This window comes from Olea europaea, chromosome 12 (assembly GCF_002742605.1).
Source record: "Olea europaea var. sylvestris chromosome 12, O_europaea_v1, whole genome shotgun sequence".
In the NCBI taxonomy this organism is placed as follows: domain Eukaryota; kingdom Viridiplantae; phylum Streptophyta; class Magnoliopsida; order Lamiales; family Oleaceae; genus Olea; species Olea europaea.
Window position 1 is genome coordinate 4,875,305 of NC_036248.1, and position 19,793 is coordinate 4,895,097.

The 19,793-nt window shown below is 33.7% G+C and overlaps 1 protein-coding gene and 1 pseudogene across 1 annotated transcript; both read left to right on the forward strand.

Moving 5' to 3' along the window:
* Window positions 1–9,503: 9,503 nt before the first annotated feature.
* Window positions 9,504–11,944, forward strand: LOC111405306 (cytochrome P450 71A8-like). The gene is made up of 3 exons (XM_023034131.1): window positions 9,504–10,073; window positions 10,342–10,821; window positions 11,222–11,944. The coding sequence occupies exons 1-3, from the start codon at window positions 9,522–9,524 to the stop codon at window positions 11,831–11,833; spliced, it is 1,644 nt and encodes a 547-aa protein (XP_022889899.1). The 5' UTR covers window positions 9,504–9,521; the 3' UTR covers window positions 11,834–11,944.
* A 5,912-nt stretch (window positions 11,945–17,856) lies between these two features.
* The window catches only part of LOC111406470, a 5,622-nt pseudogene continuing 3,685 nt past the window's right edge, over window positions 17,857–19,793 (forward strand).

A 19,793-nucleotide genomic window follows, 5' to 3' on the forward strand; every position in this document is an offset into this window, starting at 1 on the left:
CCCTTGTATACAATATAAATCTTGTATAAATCATTATAGAAATAAAATCTCAATCTTTTGATATCAGAAAGATATGAGTTTCTAAACTTACTATCCCATAGATTCTTGATAGATTGAAGAAGATAATCTCTTTCTTACTTTAACAAAGAGAGAATTTTCTTTACTTAAGATCTCTATTCTTAAGAAAAGATACAGTGAGGGCAAGAAATTGAAATAGCAGAATTCCCATTGAGGCAAGAGGCCGTTTAAGGGAGCAGTTTGCAGATTCAGAGCCTGAAGGTCACTCGGTTCTAAGAATACAGATTTAAGATCAAAAGTAAGGTAAAATTATTGTCTTTGTTAAATTTAGAAAGAATTCTTCTAATATCTTGAAAGAATTGTAGGGATTATTATTGTTCATGTTTACAAAAAACTTATCTAAAATGTTATTATTCATAAAGTTTGCAAGGAATTATTTGAATAATGCCAGGTTATACAATTAAAGGATTAGATAATCTGTTAGATAGATTAATGGAAAAAATAGAAAATATTTATTCTCAATTAGAGATTATGGATATATTATCAAAGGAATTTGATAATCTTAGTAAATTACATGACAATTATATTACAGATTATGCTAATTTATTAGATCAAAGGATGAAACTATATATTAAAACTCGAAATGAGAGAAATAGAAGAATTTAAAACTATCCCAATAAATTAAGGATATCTTGTGCAATATATGATAAATTATTTCATTAAGGGTATAATAGACATTTTATCAAAAATGAATAGTAGCAGGTCATTTATAATAATACCCCGAAAGGAAATGGCATGGAGGATGGGTTTGGGGGTAGAGTTTCGGGGTGAAAAAGAAAAAAAAAAAAAAAAAAAAAAGGGATTACCGCCTATACAATGCCACTTGTACCCCACACTAAACCAATAATTACATAAGGAGTCATACACTGGTGTGAATGTTTTTTTTATAGTGCATGATCACATATGGTTATTTTACTTACTCTATACTAGTGTGAATGTGTTTTTAAAGTGTATGATCAGTTGAAGTGATTTTACTCGTTCTGTATTGTTGTGAATGTGTTTTTACAGTGTATAACTAGATTATAGCTTTTGGACAGCTCTGCGTGCACATGACCAAAATTATAGAATTACAGAATTGAATAACATTGCCATGTACTTCGAGATTAATCGGTATATGAGTATGGTTATTTTGGGTACTTTTTTGGTGCGTTGTTTTAATATTATACAACTTAACAGCTTTTAGATTTACAGAATTTTGTTATTTAGTTTACAGATTTCGGCTTATAATACTGGGAAACGATATTTTTACTCATAGTTTGGATGTCAAATTTGTTATATCCGTTATACCTTACAGTGGTTTATTCATGATAAAAAGTAAAGAATTTTATGATTTCACTATGTTTTAATCTTAAAAATATTTTCAGATTTTAGATTTTCTTAAAATTGTAATAGTATAAGTATTTTCAACAATTTTGTATAAATAGAAAAAAAGTATATTTATTTGCGAAATATCCACTTTCTCAATTACAAACTTATATATTTTGTCATCCCTTTTTTCCTTATCAAATAGTAGTTAAGTTGAACAGTGTTGGAACTTGTTGATCTGCATTATCATTAGTTATATGACTCGTTCTGTCAGTTTATATAGTTTTATGATTCTTTTGTGATGCATGCATATGTTATCAAAAAAAGTTTGTAATTCATGTATCCATATAATGGGTTCGCTGTATTTTTGTAAATGTTGTGCACTTGGAGTCCTCTGGCTTGTAAATGAATGTAAATATCATTCTAGTACACTATATTTTGAATAGTTGCGTTTTGAGGGGCTAGTCTATACTATTTTAAATTATATGTACATGTGTTGAGAAAATTGAGTATTGTTCAGGTGGTTTAGTTCATGTTTCAAAGGGAACTTTGTCAAAATTCTTTTAAAAATTCGTCACAATGAAAGCAGCTCAAAGTTGTCTTGGTGGTGGATCCGGAATTTAGTTGGTATCTACCATCGACGCACGATACGTGTTCACGAAATAATTCTTTCAATTTAAAACAACCGCAAGTGTACGGTTCATAATAAGTAATAAAGTGGATTTTAAAAAGTCCGAATATCGTCTCTCGGAGATTGAGTAGTTCAATTCTATATAATCTTACCTTAACCGAATCTAATTGAGTGAAAATATGGTATAAATGCAAAAAGCCCTAATTTCAATGAAGAAACCCTAATTTCAACTAAAAACCCTAATTTCTATTGAAAACCCTAATTTCGAAATTTCTCTAATTAAATGGCTCAAACACTCAAGTAAATGAAATTATGCAAATTCAAAAGCTAATTTATGGAAATTAATGAAACTAAAGTCACTAGGATCATGAATTCCCAATTGAAGTTATAAAAATCCTCATTTCATAAAATTAATGATTCGATGAAAATTTGCCAATTCAATGTTCCTAATTCTATCCAATATACTCTCTTGATATATATTAGACCTATTCTTGCACACCACCAGCCTATATCTCTATGGATGATGCAAACATACAAGAATACATGTAGTTTTGTGAACAATTTAAGAATTGTATAAAGCATAGGGGTATATATCTCTATTCCCTATCGGACCCTATGTCAATTTACACATTATCAAACCTATTCCACTTCTCTCGAATGTAAGAAATAAGTCATCAATACTCACACAATCATTGACTACTAATTGCGGAAGAAAATTAATGCATGTAAACCAATCAAATCATCCAAACGAGTCTTTATATTAAATTTATGAAATATAGAATTAAAATAACAAACAACGGTTCATCGATCACCTAGTAATTGAAAACCTAGCCTAGAAGATTCATAATTACAGAAAAAACGAAATTAATAAATAGAAAGAATAACACCCGTATGAAAGTTCTTGAAATCTGAAATCTTGAATAAAACTTTGAAAACCCACTTGAATCCTTGTGAAATCGGCTTCAAGTTCGTGTTCCTTGCCTCCAAAAGTAGTATTCTTCTTCTCCCTGGACGTTCTGCCCTATTTCTGATAAATTTTGGCTTTTATATCATGTCCTCACGGAGCCCCAAAAGAGTTTCAATTAAAAACGGAAGTTCAGATTTTTTTTCGATCTTGAAGCCATGCGGCCGCATGGTTCAATTTTTCAACTCGATTTAAACCCTACTAGACCATGTACGGCTGCATGGTAAAGTTACATGCGGTCGCAAGGTTGTAACTTTACAACCTTGCCATTTTGGTCCATGAACTCCATTTTCTCTTTTCTTGATCTCTTTTCTTTCTTTCCTTTGTTTCATTATCAAATATTGACTCTTAATTGATGTTTGGGTCAATCAATTCCTTGATCATTTGCTCGGCTCATCTTTTGATTAATTGCAATTTAGTCCTTCATCTTTCACTTTTCTTCAATTCAGTCCAAGGTTACTTCTTTCTTCCTCCAATCGTCTTGTATCGTCTTCAATCTCATGCTTGGTATATTTTCATTCTAGTTCTGCACTTAGCTCAACTTTTCAATATTTACACCTTTGGTCCCCGAACTATCGCTTTGTTCCGTTTTGGTCATTTTTCGGCTCTTTTCTTCTGAATTCCATCTTTTCCATAGAAACACCTACATTGCATAAATTTAACGAGATTAAGTCACAATTCAACTACTTTGTCCATATTTAAGTCATGTTTGTGAGCTAAATAAGTGTGTAAAAACACACTTATCAATACGCATTGGGTCCATAAGGGTAATTTGGGACGGATCATGTCAGTGAGCAGTCTTTTTTCTTTTCTTTTTATTTTAATTGTTAATATTTAGGAAAATACAAAGTACCGTTATACCCTTTTTAATTTGGTCCAAATTGATCAAATCTTGACTTTTTTTTGTCTGCTAACAATCATCTATTTATACCTTAGGTGCATATTTCTGAAAAGATTTGGAATTGTGGATGATATAAAGTGAAGGTTATGATGAGATTTGCAAAAAAAGTGAAAGATTAGGGACCGTTATTGCAATTTTTCATTTCTTTGTTCCATATTAGACTTTATTTTGGATTTGGTATGAATTCTATTTATTGTGTGTTTATTGAAATAGATCAGATACGAAATAATTTAATCGTATGAATAATTATAATTCATTCTAGATGCAATCGACAAGTCGTGTTAGATTAATTTATCTTGAGGCCCACTATTCAAATCCCCAAGGAATCCATGGTCGAAGAGTTTTGATTGTTACACATGGACCATAATGGTGGGGAAGGTATCTTGCTCTCTAATGGAGGGGGGAAATCTATGCTGATGGGTGCTAGTATTTTATGTTTGACAATTAACAAAGCAGTAGTGTTGTTAAGTTCATAATCAGGATAACGATTCTTCCCACGTTCCATAACTTTCACTTCGGGCGGCTCACAAGTACAATTCACATGGACCAAATGTCAAGTGCCCATAGTTTTATCTGATCAATTGACGTTATCATAAAAAGTTATGATTTTACAATATATGGACTAAGTCACTTCAACCATCGTCTATTCTACTCGAGCCATTAGCATACTCGAGTCAACTTACTTGAGCTTTAAATAATAGATTTGGCTCTACACTCAATCGTGAAGTATATGAAAACAAATGTTTTATCCTACCTTTGCAGGATGTGCATACTTACACAAAATCAAAGATAAAGGGAAATTCTAAATATTAGATCACGTGAACTCCATCTTAGATTAGGCCTAACACATTCAATTCATCGTACTCAGCAATACAATTATTGATGATATAAAATTGTATCTCTCTTTATCCTCGTTATGTCCGTGAAGACGGGGAAGAAAAAGTAATCGGCGTATTTTTAAATTTCCATTGTCACATATAACATAGGTGTGGAGCCCCATCCAACGCATCCTTGCCACCATTATGCTCATTAAATTATTGTAACTTTCTAGTTGTCGTTGTCTAACCACTCAGCACATTTGTTTTATCTAGAAAATTGCAGCACTAGTCCCGAAACTTAGGAGGTTGGTACAATATCATCCCCAGTCTAAGAAACTGTGCAAAGTAGTTCTCAAAATTTTTCTCCCACTTAATTTCATTTAAGTGCAAATTTAAAGATAATGAAAAACTATATGAAAATTTCAAGAATTCAAAAATAATAAGCGGTTGTCTGCCAAACACAGTTCACTAGTGAATGGGAACATGAGAAACCCACCCAAACATAAATTTTTCATTTTCCAACACTAGGATTTGTAGAATCTCGAATACTTTATACACTCAAATTATGTTCATCAAACTCGTGTGTCACTTGAAAGCTTGATTTTTAAAATTCACGAAATTAAGAAACTCAACATCTTAAAATTTAACAATGATTAATTAAATAAAGACATCGTCACATTTTCTTCGGTAGGTTATGGTGGGGTTTGCTCGTTAGACATGTGGCCCGAGCAAGGCGACTTGGGGCTTTCTTGTTTCATAATGTGAAATTTTCATTGCATGTTGTATTTTATAATTAATTCACAAAAATACTTTTGACCAAATTCTAATTTCAACTGACTCTTTATCTTAAACTTCAAGAATTGCTTTTCCTACATAACCCGACCCAGACCCACCTATCCCACGCACCTACCCAACCCATAGTTGTCGGCCACCACAATCAGCTACCATCACAATAAAGTCCACCACCAGCACCGATCATGAGCCAATGATTTAAACTCCCAAGGACTCTGCAATCGGAGAATGTTAGTTATTACATACAATTAATGATCCAAGTATTTTCCTCGATCAACACATCATGCGACAATATTGGATTATGATGGTAGTGCTTACAGATTGAATCACTCCAACCATTCTGAGTTTCAAATTTTAACTATCTCTCTACACTTAATCTAACCAAACTATTTGCAAATTTGTACGAGAACTCATAAAAAACATTATTGCGGTAGTTTGACAGGAAGACCTTAGATTTCTTGTTACTATTGAAATTATTGGCATGGGAATACAATTGTGTATCAATTTCGCTACATTTACATCAAATTTGACATTGTTGTGAGATGATAACTTTTTATACATTAATTTAAACAATCAATGACATGAATTTTGACACATTACAAACGTACGACTAGCATAATTGACTCTGAATTTGCCAATCCCGGTAACTAACACATCCAATGTGTATAATTTATTAGGTGCAACATGGGCGGCTAACTTTGCGTTGACCGATTGTCAACTACGTCCAATAATTTGATTGAACGATTAAAGAAATTTTTATGCTATCATATATAACTAAAGTATTTGTCTATTAGTGTTTCATTCTTTATATTAATAGTATTATTCAGCTCACGACAGTAAAAAATAATTTTTTAATGTTAAGAATCGTACCTACTATAAGATTTTATATTTTATGATGGTTTATAATTAAATTTAGGGAAGTTATACTGACACCATCATTTTTACATGTTTCACCACATTTTCGTCGCCGTTAAATTTATCGATCTTTATTCATTATAACAATTTTTTTTTTTTGGTCGAATTCTTATCTTCAACATTCCATTAATTAGTACGTTCAGTCATTGATAAAGATTTATACCAAAATATTTTGTTTTCATGCTTGGAAACGAGAGAAATATATTCTTCACACTCTTTATTTATTTATTTTCTAAAAATATGATGGAAAGATAAGTTGTTTTACATAATTTCAAAGGGCTTTTGAACGTAAAACTGTTATGAAATACAAAATATGTTAACTAATGAAAAATTTGAATATGAGAATGACATGAAAAATAGTTAGAAGCAAAAGTGCTATAATAGACAAAGATTAAAAACTTTATGTGTAATTAAAATGTATCTCAAGAAGTAAGAATTATGTTGTGAATCTAATTACTCTTATGTTTATAACATTATCCTCCGTATACCCCAAAAACAAGAAAAAATAATTATTTGTCATATTTTTTTCATTGTTATTTGTCATGTATGGATGTGGGTGCTTTCCCACCCATTCTTCAATTTCGTGTTATTGTCCAACCACTCACTCATTTTTTTCTTTTATGAAATCAAAATAAAAACTCTTTCCATTCAATCTCTTTGTAGTTATTATGTTAGGACTTGTGATATTGATGTAGAAAATACTCGCGAGACTTTTGCGCTAATAAGTTAGATCTTTGCACTAATAAGTTTTGAAATGTGTTTAGCTTATGATAGAGTAGAATGTTACATTATGGGTCACCAAAAAAGAGGAGATGGGGTGAGGGTCGAATGTATAAAATGATTATGATGAAAAGAGTTATTGTTTAAGAACACAAGTTGATATAATTTGGTTGAGTTCTCAAAAATTTTCATGTATTTTATGTAGTATCTTTGCTTAGTGTAGAAAACGAGAGGAGGTATGATAAGGAGACACGTGCTTCTATAGTTAACGCAATTGTTGGACTCTGAAGTGTGTAGCATGTCATGTCCCTTAATTTAACCATGTTGTGATACATGAGATTTGAAATTTTTTTGGACTCGTTGATTGTTAATCAGAGATTGAAGTTCGACATGAAAATTAGAGAAGTGCTTGTGAGAATTAGAACTCGGTTAGATCATTCCTATGAACTCAGTCTAAGAGGTCTTCAATTTTTGAGTGATCTAGGTGTACACTGAATCTTCCTTCTTTTTTTTTTTTTTTTTTTTTTTTTTTTTTTAACGTAGGTGTACACTGATTATTGCTTGTAAAATTAATATGTTGGATCTTACAAATTTAAAAAGGAATGACATGTGTAATGTTTTTTCTATAGAAAATGCAGTTGTAAATCATCTTTTATCGATTGATGATGTGGCAATAAATTAAATTAAAATTGTCAAAATCCCTTTACTACTTAAACATCGTGCTTATGTAATGTGGGTTAATGGCAAATATAAATTTTGATCGGAAAGTTTTTGATTCGTCAAATCTCGTCATGTCATTTAGTCGGTAAATTTTATTTATTTATTTATTTTTATGCATATAGTACAATCGTTTTTCTATTAATCAATTCATTACAAATCAAATATGTAGAAAATAACATTCGTACCTAAAGAGACTTTGGTTGAGTGATAGAAATGGTTAAACATGTTACATTTTTACAGCATATCATGTCAAATCTCCTCAAAATGGCCAACCTCTGTTTTCCATATTAATCTTTAAATTTCATTAGTCATTATTCTTATTCAAGCCGTGTTTGAGCTCCATTATTTAGTAAAAATAAATTTTGAAATAGTGAATTTTTAAAGAATGTGTAATTAAAAATGGGAAAAAATTTAAATTTGCATATAATGTTACTTTATCAAGAGTATATGTGGTTGAAAATGAGTTTTAAGAAAAATGTATTATTAAAATATGAGATTCAAACAAGAGCTTACTAGATATATCCAATTGAGGCATAATTCGCGATTTATCCCCTCCAAGATTCTAAGGGCATGGGTCTTGGAGGTCCAGAATTTTGTCTGGTATAAATTGGGATACCTGGATATCAAAAAAAAAAAGAAAAAAGAGCTTACTAGATATTTATTTTATATTTATAGAACACAAAATTAAAATTTAAATACACCATTATTTTGCAGGAAAAAAAAGTACCTGTCAATGTTTGAAAGATTCACAAGGAAAGATTTTCAACATTTAAATTCAATTTTAATTGCAATGCACGAAATACACGAAACGCATGGCAATGAATTTAATAATTTATCAGTTCATATGTCATCCTTTCTTGTCTTTTTATTTTTGTTTGGAGGAGAAAAATTGCTATGAACAAAACTAAAAAATAGCTGGCCAAACAATGACGTAAATTGAGTCAACAGAGACGCGAATCGAGCTGTTTCGCGTCACATATCTTGATGGTAACGTCAACCTCTCTCTCCCTCTCTCTCTCCACAACACGCAATTATCATATTTGCATAAAATCAATCGATCGGATGTGGAGTTTTGTGATTCAGTCAAATGTTTATTTTTGCTTTGAAAATAGTGTATTAAATGGATAAACTGCATCACAAAATCTTTGATTTTTAACGCTCGAAATCTCAAATCTTTCAAACTCTTGCGACTAAAGTCCTTTTGCGACAGAAATAATGAGTTTGATTGTTGAAAATTCAAATTTTGAGCAAAATCACCTTCGTAAACCTTAGTTTGATTTAAAACAAATTTAGCCCTTGTTTGAGCCCCATTCTTTCCACAAAAAAATATTTTTAAACAATATTTTGACATAATTTCAACCGCATTTTTTCAATAACATAATATTACACACAAATTCAAAACGTCACGCATTTTCCATCAATAAATTATTCCAAAATTCATTTTTCCCCAAAATAGGGCTCAAACAAGGGCTTCTAAAGAAAATAGAAGAAGAAGAACAAAGGGCAAAAAAAAAATTGAAAAAGAAGGAAGGAAAAACATATGCACATCTCCAGCTCCCCTCCCCTTCAGGAACAATTTTTGAAAAGATTGGGACTTTGAATGTTAAAAATCATAGGTTTGAGGACCAAAGTGAAATTTACCCTAAAAAATTGGTGCATTTTTGTCTGCATTTCTGCATGTCTCTATATAGAAGAGCCTCGTACCATACAGATCTTGTACTCAACAGTAAAACACAAACACAAGTATACAATCGTAAAAGAGAAGGAGGGAGCATGTTGAGTTTCAAGCAACAAATAACTCAATCCATATTACAAAATCCATTTCTATGTACTCTCATATCTACAATTCTCATATGTTTCCTCATGAAACGGCGGCAACCAACGCCTACGGCCAAGAAAACACTCCCTCCGTCGCCAGCAAAAATCCCAATACTCGGAAACCTTCACCAAATCGGTACACTCCCTCACCGTTCTCTTCAATCCCTGGCCAAAAAACATGGACCCTTAATGCTTCTACACTTCGGAAAAGTTCCAACACTCGTTGTTTCATCGCCAGACGCCGCGCGGGAAATTATGAAAACCCATGATGTAATCTTCGCAAACCGGCCGGAATCCAGCGTTATGAAGCGACTTCTCTACGACATGAAGGATTTAGCCGTCGCACCGTATGGAGAGTACTGGAGACAATTGAAAAGCATTTTTGTCCTCCAGCTTTTGAGTAACAAAAGGGTACTAACAGAAATTTGATAACAACAGTTCATAAATAAATAATAAGAGGGAGGTAATTAGTGTGTATTAAGAGCATGTTTGGCCAAGCTTCTTTTGTCGAAGAAGCTAACTTATTTTGACACTATCACTCTTGATATGTCGAAAGACAGAGCCAATTTATGGCTGCTGCCTGTCTTTTAAGCTAAGTGCTCTTCGTAAATAAGTTGAGCTGCTAACTAACTTGTAGAGTAACTCCATTAATAAATTTTCTGATTGTGTATTTTTCCAGGTACAATCATTTTGTGCTATAAGGGAAGAGGAAACAGCCTTGATGATGGAAAAAATTAAGGAATCATGTATTTCTTCATCTCCATTGAATTTGAGTGACTTGTTTATGGCGATTACGAATGATATTGTTTGTAGATCAGCTTTCGGAAGGAAGTACAGGGATGGGGCAATTGGGGAGAAATTTCTGGAGCTGATTAGCGAATTTTTGGGACTTTTGGGGAGTATTAATGTTGGCGAATTCATTCCTTGGCTGGCGTGGATTAATCGTGTTAATGGTTTTGATGCTAGAGTGGATTATGTTGCTAAAGAACTTGACGAATTTCTCGAAGGAGTAATTGAAGAACACCTGAAAAATGGTGTGGAAAATCCAAGTGGAAAGGATGAAAGCAAAGAGAATTTTGTTGATATTCTGCTTAGGATTTACAAGGACAATAATACTGGTGTTTCCATTGATAGAGATAGTATCAAATCAATCATTTTGGTAGGTGACATTTATTCATTTAAATTTTATTTTCGACGCACCCTTTACACGCTAACCATATTTATTTTATCAAAACACTACTGAGTTTCAACTAGACTTTAGCTCAAAATTTCTGCGATCTCTGAATCCTCTAATTACCATATCGATCTACTAGAGATGGTACACATATTTACTTAAACTTTACCTTCAACGTTCCCTCATGCCCAAGTCAGATTACTTGTCGTTTTCAAAACGATAAAGATGCATAATTTCCATGAATAAATAGTTGGTAGTAAGATTTTTTTTGTCTACTTTGAAAAAAATTCATCTAAAAGCTTGTGACTATTAAATTTCTGAACTTTACATTTTATTTATTATTATTATTATTATTTTTTTTTTTTAATTTTCTTGATTGTTTCAGGATGTGTTTTCTGCTGGAACAGATACCACATCCACAGTTCTAGAATGGGGAATGACAGAGCTCTTAAGGCACCCAATAGTTATGAAAAAGTTGCAAAATGAGGTGAGGGGAATTCTCAATGGCAAACAGGACGTAACAGATGCTGACTTAGAAAAAATGCATTATTTGAAAGCCGTTGTGAAGGAAACTCTACGATACCACACGCCAATCCCATTATTAGTTGCTCGAGAAGCAAGAAAGGACGTCAACGTAATGGGCTATGACATTGCAGCAGGGACGATGGTCATGACAAATGCATGGGCCATTGGCCGAGACCCTATTTATTGGGACGAACCAGAAAAGTTTCAGCCAGAGAAATTCTTGAATTCATCGATAGATATCAAAGGACTCGATTTCCAGTTGATCCCTTTTGGGGCCGGTCGAAGAGGTTGTCCAGGGATCTCTTTCGCAATGGCAACTAACGAACTTGTGTTGGCAAATATTATTCAGAAATTTGATTGGGAATTGCCTAATGGAGCAAAAGGAGAGGATTTGGACATGAGTGAACGCCCAGGCGTTTCAGTCCATAGAAAAGTTCCTCTTATGGCTGTTGCAACTAAATGTTATTTCTGAATGAACCTTTTGATACACAGTTTTAGATTATAATGGAATGTATTGTATAATTACCAAATAATATGGTGTGTTTCGTTTTGCAATGAGAAGCGTACAAGTTTTATTCAGTTACTACTTAAGATATTTCTCTTACTATTCCTTTTTAGGTTGAGGTGCAGCTGCTATTCCTTCTGAACTTAGCATCTCTAGCATGGCACACCCATTTAATTAGAGATTGAGAATTCTTGATGATGTTTAAGACCCATAAATTTTCTCCAATATATTATTGAAACAGGGGTTTGAAATGGGGCAATTTAAACTCATCTGTAGGTCGAATTTTTTTCATTGATGGCATGGTATGTAAACAATTTTATAAATAGGTGGCGACTCTCATACCAATTGAAGCACCTCTTCTAAAAATTTAAGGTGTAAACTAGACGTATATGTGAACAAATATCTAAATTATTATCACACTAAATGTCCATGTTTGATAGACACATACAATCAATTTTGATTGTGAAGACCGAATGTGTGGCAATAAATTTTTCTAGTACGTGCTCTGAACGCTACCAAGTAGGGACGTAATCGACTCAACTGAGATGCAAATTGATCCGTTCAAACACAGGTATGAACAAACACATAAGCAAAAGATTCGAGAAAAATATCATACAGGAAAGGGTGTGATGAAATCTTAATTGCATCTCATTTCTGTCTAATGTTCCTTAAATTTGAATCGTGCTATAGTGACAAAATGATTGATATAATGTTACATGACACTTCATTATTGAACTATTTTATACACGGTCAATTTTTTAATCAATAACATCTTGTCTACTAACATTATATCACTTCATCAGTCAATTACTTTATGTCAAAGTGGTATAAACGCTTAAACTTTCCAACTCCCATGTCCCCCTTGATGTATGTAATCTTTGACCATATGTAGAATTTTTATCGAAAAATATACAAGTAAACGCAATCTTTTTAGCATTTGTCACTTTTAAAAAAAATAAAAAATAAAAACTATGACTTTTTTAGCCCTGTTTGAGCCCCATTTTGGAGAGAAAATGAATTTTTGAATAGTATATTGATGGAAAATATGTAGTTAAAAAATAAGTAAAAGTTTTGAATTTACGTGTAATATTATTTTATTGAAGAATATGTGGTTGAAATGATGTCAAAATATTGTTTAAAATGTATTTTTTTTGAAAAGAATGGAGTTCAAACAAGGGCTTAATGTTGTCACTTTTTTCTATCATTCTTTTGAAATTTTTGTCACTTTTTTTAATGACAAACGTCATTTTTTAATAAAAATGACATTAAAAGTTATATTATATGTCAAATTTTAATAAAAAAACGACATTTAACTTTAAAGAGTGACACTATGACACTCTTTTGCACTTTTTTCTTTTTAAATAAAAAGTGATATCTTTACAAAATATTTCTTACTTTCAAAATATTTTTCATATAATTTTTTAACGGGAAAATTTTATAATCCAAGTGTATTATTTACACAAATTCAAAAATCAAGTGGATAGTTTGAAATTTCAAAATTCAGATATATATTTAATTAATTTAAAATATTTATTAAATAAATATAATAAAGTCACAGTTATACGATTAATGGTCACAGATTCATAATTATAAGTCGCAGATTTATTTACTGGTCACATATCATCAAATTAATTTATCACAGATTATTTCGTGATCACAAATTAAAAATTTTGTAGGTCACAAATTATTTCGAGGTTGCAGATCATTCAAATTACAGGTCATGGTTTAGCTATGGGTCACATAATTCCAAATGTATTGGTCACAGATTATTATTTTTAGTCACGGATTATCGAATTTTACAGTCACAGATTAATAATTAGTCCAAATAGTTGGTCGCATGCACCAAACACCCTACCACCGATCTCAATCCAGCACTAATCTTGGTTACAAATTACCACCTCTTAACCGTCGCTTGTACCATACCACCGCAACCTCACCACCATCATTGTTACCCGAAATTGGCACCACAATCACCATCGCAACCTCATCGCCAGCAAAACACATTACCAAAACTAATCTACAACCACCACAAAATAAAATTTATGACAGCGCGCAGCTCACTGCACCTACAGCACATACCCGTACTAGAAACCACCACGACCACCACTACAAAACACAACAACAATACCCAATCCCACAAGCTCATCATAGTTTCCATCGCCAACGTAACCACCACCAGAAACAACCACAACCACCAAGACCAGAACCACCGGTAAAACCACCCAATAATACATGTTCACGAAATATTTTCTTTCGATTTAATTCACCGCAAGTGTACGGTTTGTTAACAAGTAATAAAGTGGAATGTTAAGTTCCGAGTATCGTTCCACAGAGATTGAATAGTTCAATTCAAACTATTTTAGCCTTAACCGAAACAAATTTGTCAAAACAGGAATTTATTCTTAGTAAAACCCTAATTATGCAAACTTGAAGATTGGAATGAACTTAGTATGCAAAACGATATTTTAATGAATTAAAATGCAAATTATGTGTTTAGAACGTGAGTTGGTTGTATTAAATGAAAATTAGGATCACGAATTCCCATGTAATGATCAATCTTAACCCTAATTTCACAAAATGACAACATGATTAAATTATTGACGAATCAATGCTCCTAAATCTATACAACACACTCTCTCGAGATGTATAGAACCTATTCTTATACATCACCGACCTATATCTCTATGACAAATGCATATATAAGAATGCATGTAATTTTATGAACATCTAAAAATTCACGCGAAATATAGGGGTATATCCCTATCCCCAACCGAACCCTGAGACGATTTATACCGTGTCTAATTTATTTATCTTCTCTCGAACAGATGAAATAAACCACCAAACATTACATAATTAAGTGCACTTAATTATGGACGAAAATTATTGTATATAAATCATTCAAACATTCAATACGTGTTTATAGTCAAATTGAAAACTAGAAATTAAAGAAATCACATCATATGGTACATCGATCTCCTAGTACATGAAAAATCTAGCATATCATGGAGAAAATTATTGAATACATGATAAATTGAAGAAAAAGTATCACCGGGTTATGAAATTGTTTGAAATCTTGATGATCCTCGTTAATCCCGCTTAAAATCCTCTCCAAGATGTGGTTTCTTGCCTCCCAATGTGTTCTCCTTCGAAATATGATGGTTCTAGATTTTTATATTGTGTCACAATCAAGTTCCAAAGGAATTATAACGCAAAAAGTATATTGCAGAATCGCGACAAAAATTTATATCATGCGGTCGCATGGTTTGATCTATTTCTTTGGTTTGAGTTTCGGATGGGGTTGTGCGGCCGCATGGTGTTAAACCTTTCGTTTTGTGCCATTGTAGTCCCCAAATTCAATCTTCTTGTTTCTTGGCCTCTTTTCTTCGACTCTTTTGTTCCATCTGCTCATGTTGACCTCCAATTGGTACTTGGTACTCTCAATTTTTCGATTGCTCCTTTGGTTCATCTTTTGGATATTTGTACTTTGGTCCCTAAACTATCACTTTGATTCGTTTTGGTCCTTTTTGCTTCTTTTTCTCATGAGTTCCATCAAGTCCATTCGAAAACCCTACAATCCAAGAATCAATCGAATTTAGGTCACATTTCATACACTTTGCTCATATTTTGGTTATATTTGTGAGTTATATAAGTGCATAAAAATGCACTTATCGATACACCACTTTCCAACCTCACCAACAGCACCCAAATCACCACAGCCAACACGAGCACCGTCGCTACCATCACCATCGCTGCCATCCTACCAGATCCCCGTACAGCCATCATCACATTGTCACCCCACAACGTCAACAACACCACCCATATCTACGCTGCATAGAGAAGTTGCTACAACATCGTCACCACATCACCATCGTCGACCGTCATTGTCCCCATTAACACCCCACCAACACCTTCAACCAAAATCGTTGCTAGATCAAAAAACTCAAAAAGTACAGATCAAAACTGCAGCTTCGTGCTGCTACGAATGTCACCTCTTCCATGCTGGTACCAGCGTATCTTAGAGATGTCAATTTACCCCGCCCCACCTCGACGGGTTGATGGAGCGAGACGGGGCATAATTCCCTGCCTTGTGAATATATATATTTTTTGAATATTGTTTGTTCTAGCATTTTTTTGAATATTGATGTTAATTTGAGCATTATTTGTTTTGAATTTTTAAATTTTGAATTTGTATTTTATAATTTAATAGTATAACTTGAAATTTTGAAAATGTGTAAATAAAATAAAATTAAATGGGGCAGTAAACGGGGTAAAAAATTGCCCCGACCCTAGCCCACCCCGCCCTGCCCTGTTTAAGACGAGACGGGGCGTGGGGCAGGGTGGGGTTGGAGCGAGACGGGCTCCCGCCCCGCCCCATTGCCATCACCAGCGCATCTCCTTTACGTCGGTTGCAATATTTGAATAGGTCGCTGCGTCGAAAAGAGAGAAGGTAGAGACGTGCCCAAACCAAATCTATAGATCATAAAAGAGAAAGAGAACTGCAATGTCGCGACGTTGCATTCACAGCAGCGTCGTCTCCCCACGCTAGCGCTGGCACCCATGCATTTCCTTCGTCACCGTTACAGTGTTTGAATGGGTCATCGGCATTGAGAATAGAGAAGCCAGCATTGAAAAGGGAGAAGGAAGAGACGAGATTGAAAATGGGTAAAAATGATTAGGGTTTTTAATTGAATCGGTGGATTAATTACCAATAATACCCGATTTGTGAATAATAAAACTTTATACCTTATTTTTTAATTGAAGTTTTCAAAGATCTGGTATTATTTAATTTTCACTTTTTTAAAAGGGAAAAATTCATAATCCAGGTGTATTATTTACACAAATTCAAAAATCAGGTAAATAGTTTGAAATTTAAAAACTTAGGCATATATTTAATTCATTAGAAATATTTATTAAATAAATATAACAAAGTCACAGCTATACGATTAATGGTCACATATTCATAATTATAGGTCACAAATTTATTTACTGGTCACATATCATCAAATTAATTGGTTACAGTTTATTTCGTGGCAAGAAATCAAAAATTTTGTAGGTCACGAGTTATTTCGAAGTTACAGATCATTCAAATTACAGGTAACAGTTTATTTATGGATCACATATTTTAAAATTTATTGGTCACAAATTTTTTTAGTTACAGATTATCGAATTTTAAAGATTATAGACCGAATCATTGGTCACATGCACTAAAACTTTATCCTCGATCCCAATTCACCATCAATACTTGATCACAGTCACTATTCACCTGGCCCTGTCACAACACCACCACAGCCACAACCAACAACAACAAAAACAATCATCAAAGCACAACGATCGACTACATGACACCACCACACAACTGTCGACCATCGTCTCACTGTCGACACCACCACTATCCCAAGTCCCCAACAATGTACCACCACTACAACCTCCAACGAACACCGACCAAAAAAAGGCCGATCACCACAGTCACCACCTGCACCGCACCACACCATTGCCATCGCCAAGAATTGCAAATACAACAAAAAAAAACCATCCCCCAAAAACTTCGGCACCACCAGATTGAACTTTTACAGCAGGTTTCGGACCCGTATCGTCGCACCAGACTCACCACCACACACACCATATCGTCGTGACGCTGCCTCCACCTTACACTACAAAGAGAAAACAACATCGACTTGCCTCTACCTTACACTAGAGAGAAAACGAATAGAATAGTTACAGGTGTTGTTGCTTAGAGCTTTGTCGCCATCGTGAATCACCGCCGTCGATGGCTATGGTGATGATTTATGGTAAAGAGAAGGGAGAGAATACAGAAGGTAGAGAGAGAAATGAATTAGGTTGAAATTGAATTTGGGTGATACAGAAGGTAGAGAGAGAAATGAATTAGGTTGAAATTGAATTTGGGTGAAATATTTAATATTTAAATTATTAAATTAATGCCTAATTTCTGAATAATAAAACTTCGGCCATGTAATTTCTACTTTTTAAAATTCTCCTAATTTTTGAGGTATGGTTGTAAGTTGTCCGGAAATGAACCCCAAGGGCTTCCCGAAGTCACTAAACCTGAACAAAATCGAGATTCACGTAATCTACTCTCGACAAATTAGTGAGTAAATATCTAGAATGGCAAGGAACATCAGAGAGTAATCGGAAGAATTTATTTCCGCCGTAATTCCTAGACAAATGCGACTGTAATTCATCAACACCATCCAACCTCCGTCGCATAAAAAAACTCTACTTTCCTTGCCCTAAACATTAATCGTCCACGCTTGCACGTAGTGAATTTCAATTCCAGTTTCTGGAGAGATTTGCGTACATGGAAAGTCTAAATGTAATATCATCGGCTTCAACGGCAAAACCAAGATTTTCTTTTCGACAATTTCTCAAAAAATCGACATTCTTGAGGCCTGTGCAACGGACCCTAGTGCCACGTCGCACTTCCAATTGGAAAATCTTTACCCCTATTTTGAAGGCCCAGCAGGTAATTTTATGCCTCCTGTTATATTCATATAGACACATTAAGGTGTGTAATATTTTTTGGGTCTTGTGGAAAGTTTAAGTTGTATAGGGTTCTTTATTTTTTTTATTATTTTTGTGAGTTTTTAGTTAATCTTATCGCCGAAGTGATTTGTTTAATAATTCTTTAAAGTGATAATTAGCTGCAAAATTTGGTCCAATGCTTGAAAGCAAGAAACTTTATGTTTAAATATAGAATGGTTAGATTTAAAATGCATTTTGATTGCCTTTTCTAGTCTGAGTTGAAAGACGGATCAGCCACAGTATCGAAATCTAAAATTTCTGAAGGAGAAGCTCTCAAAGTTAAAGAGTGGGAAGTGGGGATGTTCCGAGATGAAGTGGCTGCAAGCCAAGGGATAAGGATTCGGAGACGGCCGCCAAGTGGACCTCCTCGGCATTATGTTGGTCCTTTTGAGTTTCGCTTGCAGAACGAGGGTAACACCCCACGTAATATTCTCGAAGAAATTATATGGCATAAGGACGTGGAAGTAGCACAGGTACAGTTGAACTGGCTATACAAGGAGGTTTTCTTTTCTCTTTTGTATTTATTTGGGGGGTGGGGTGGCCGGTGGGAGTGGGGTTCTGTGCTCTCGACAATTGAAACAGGTATTAATGGTTAATGGATATTGATTTGTAGATGAAGGAGAGAAAACCACTTTTTACATTGAAGAAAGCACTTGACAATGCTCCACCTGTTCGCAATTTTATTGGAGCTCTTAAGGCAGCGAATTCTCAAACTGGATTACCTGGTCTGATTGCTGAAGTGAAAAAGGCCTCTCCAAGTAGAGGGGTTCTTAGAGAAGATTTTGATCCTGTAAGTTTGCAATGTTACTTGGCAGTAAATGTGGACATATATTTAGTTTTCCTTGCCCCTGGAATTTGGAAGATTTATTTGTGATGAAGTGATGTACCTTTCTCAGATGGAATATCATATATTTCAATGAGCATGGTCATGGTCATGGTACTAGCTGATGTAAATATTGCAGAACATTATGTTACACAGGGTGTAACTGATTCTTATATTAAATTATTGTCTCAGTTGGTGGCATTACAATTGTGTGTGTTCTATGTGCTCGGATTTGCTTTCTATAGTTTTAGAAGAAATTTCTCATCTTTTTTAAGAAAGGAAAAGCAAAAAGGTGAGGCAATATTTATTCTGCACGTGGACATCAAGAAATTTAAAAGAAATATTAAACTGCACAGCATTGGGAGCAATATCTTTAGTATGATAAGCTTCCAGCAAAAACTTTGTCTTCTTTTTACTCCGTATAAGCAACAAAAAAACGTGTGCTTGAAAGTACTTATTGCATAATGATTCTGGGCAGTGTGTCAGCATTGAATATAATACTTTTAATACAACATTAGGTCCTTCTCCAACTTAATCTAGTTCAGTTTGCTAATTGCTGTCAGG

Excerpts from the sequence above, each read along its gene's own strand:
- LOC111405306 (XM_023034131.1), top strand. The coding sequence starts at position 9,522 with ATGTCTCTATATAGAAGAGCCTCGTACCATACAGATCTTGTACTCAAC. Across the intron at positions 10,074-10,341 it reads AGCTTTTGAGTAACAAAAGG|GTACAATCATTTTGTGCTAT; the intron begins GTACTAACAGAA and ends GTATTTTTCCAG. Across the intron at positions 10,822-11,221 it reads GTATCAAATCAATCATTTTG|GATGTGTTTTCTGCTGGAAC; the intron begins GTAGGTGACATT and ends TGATTGTTTCAG.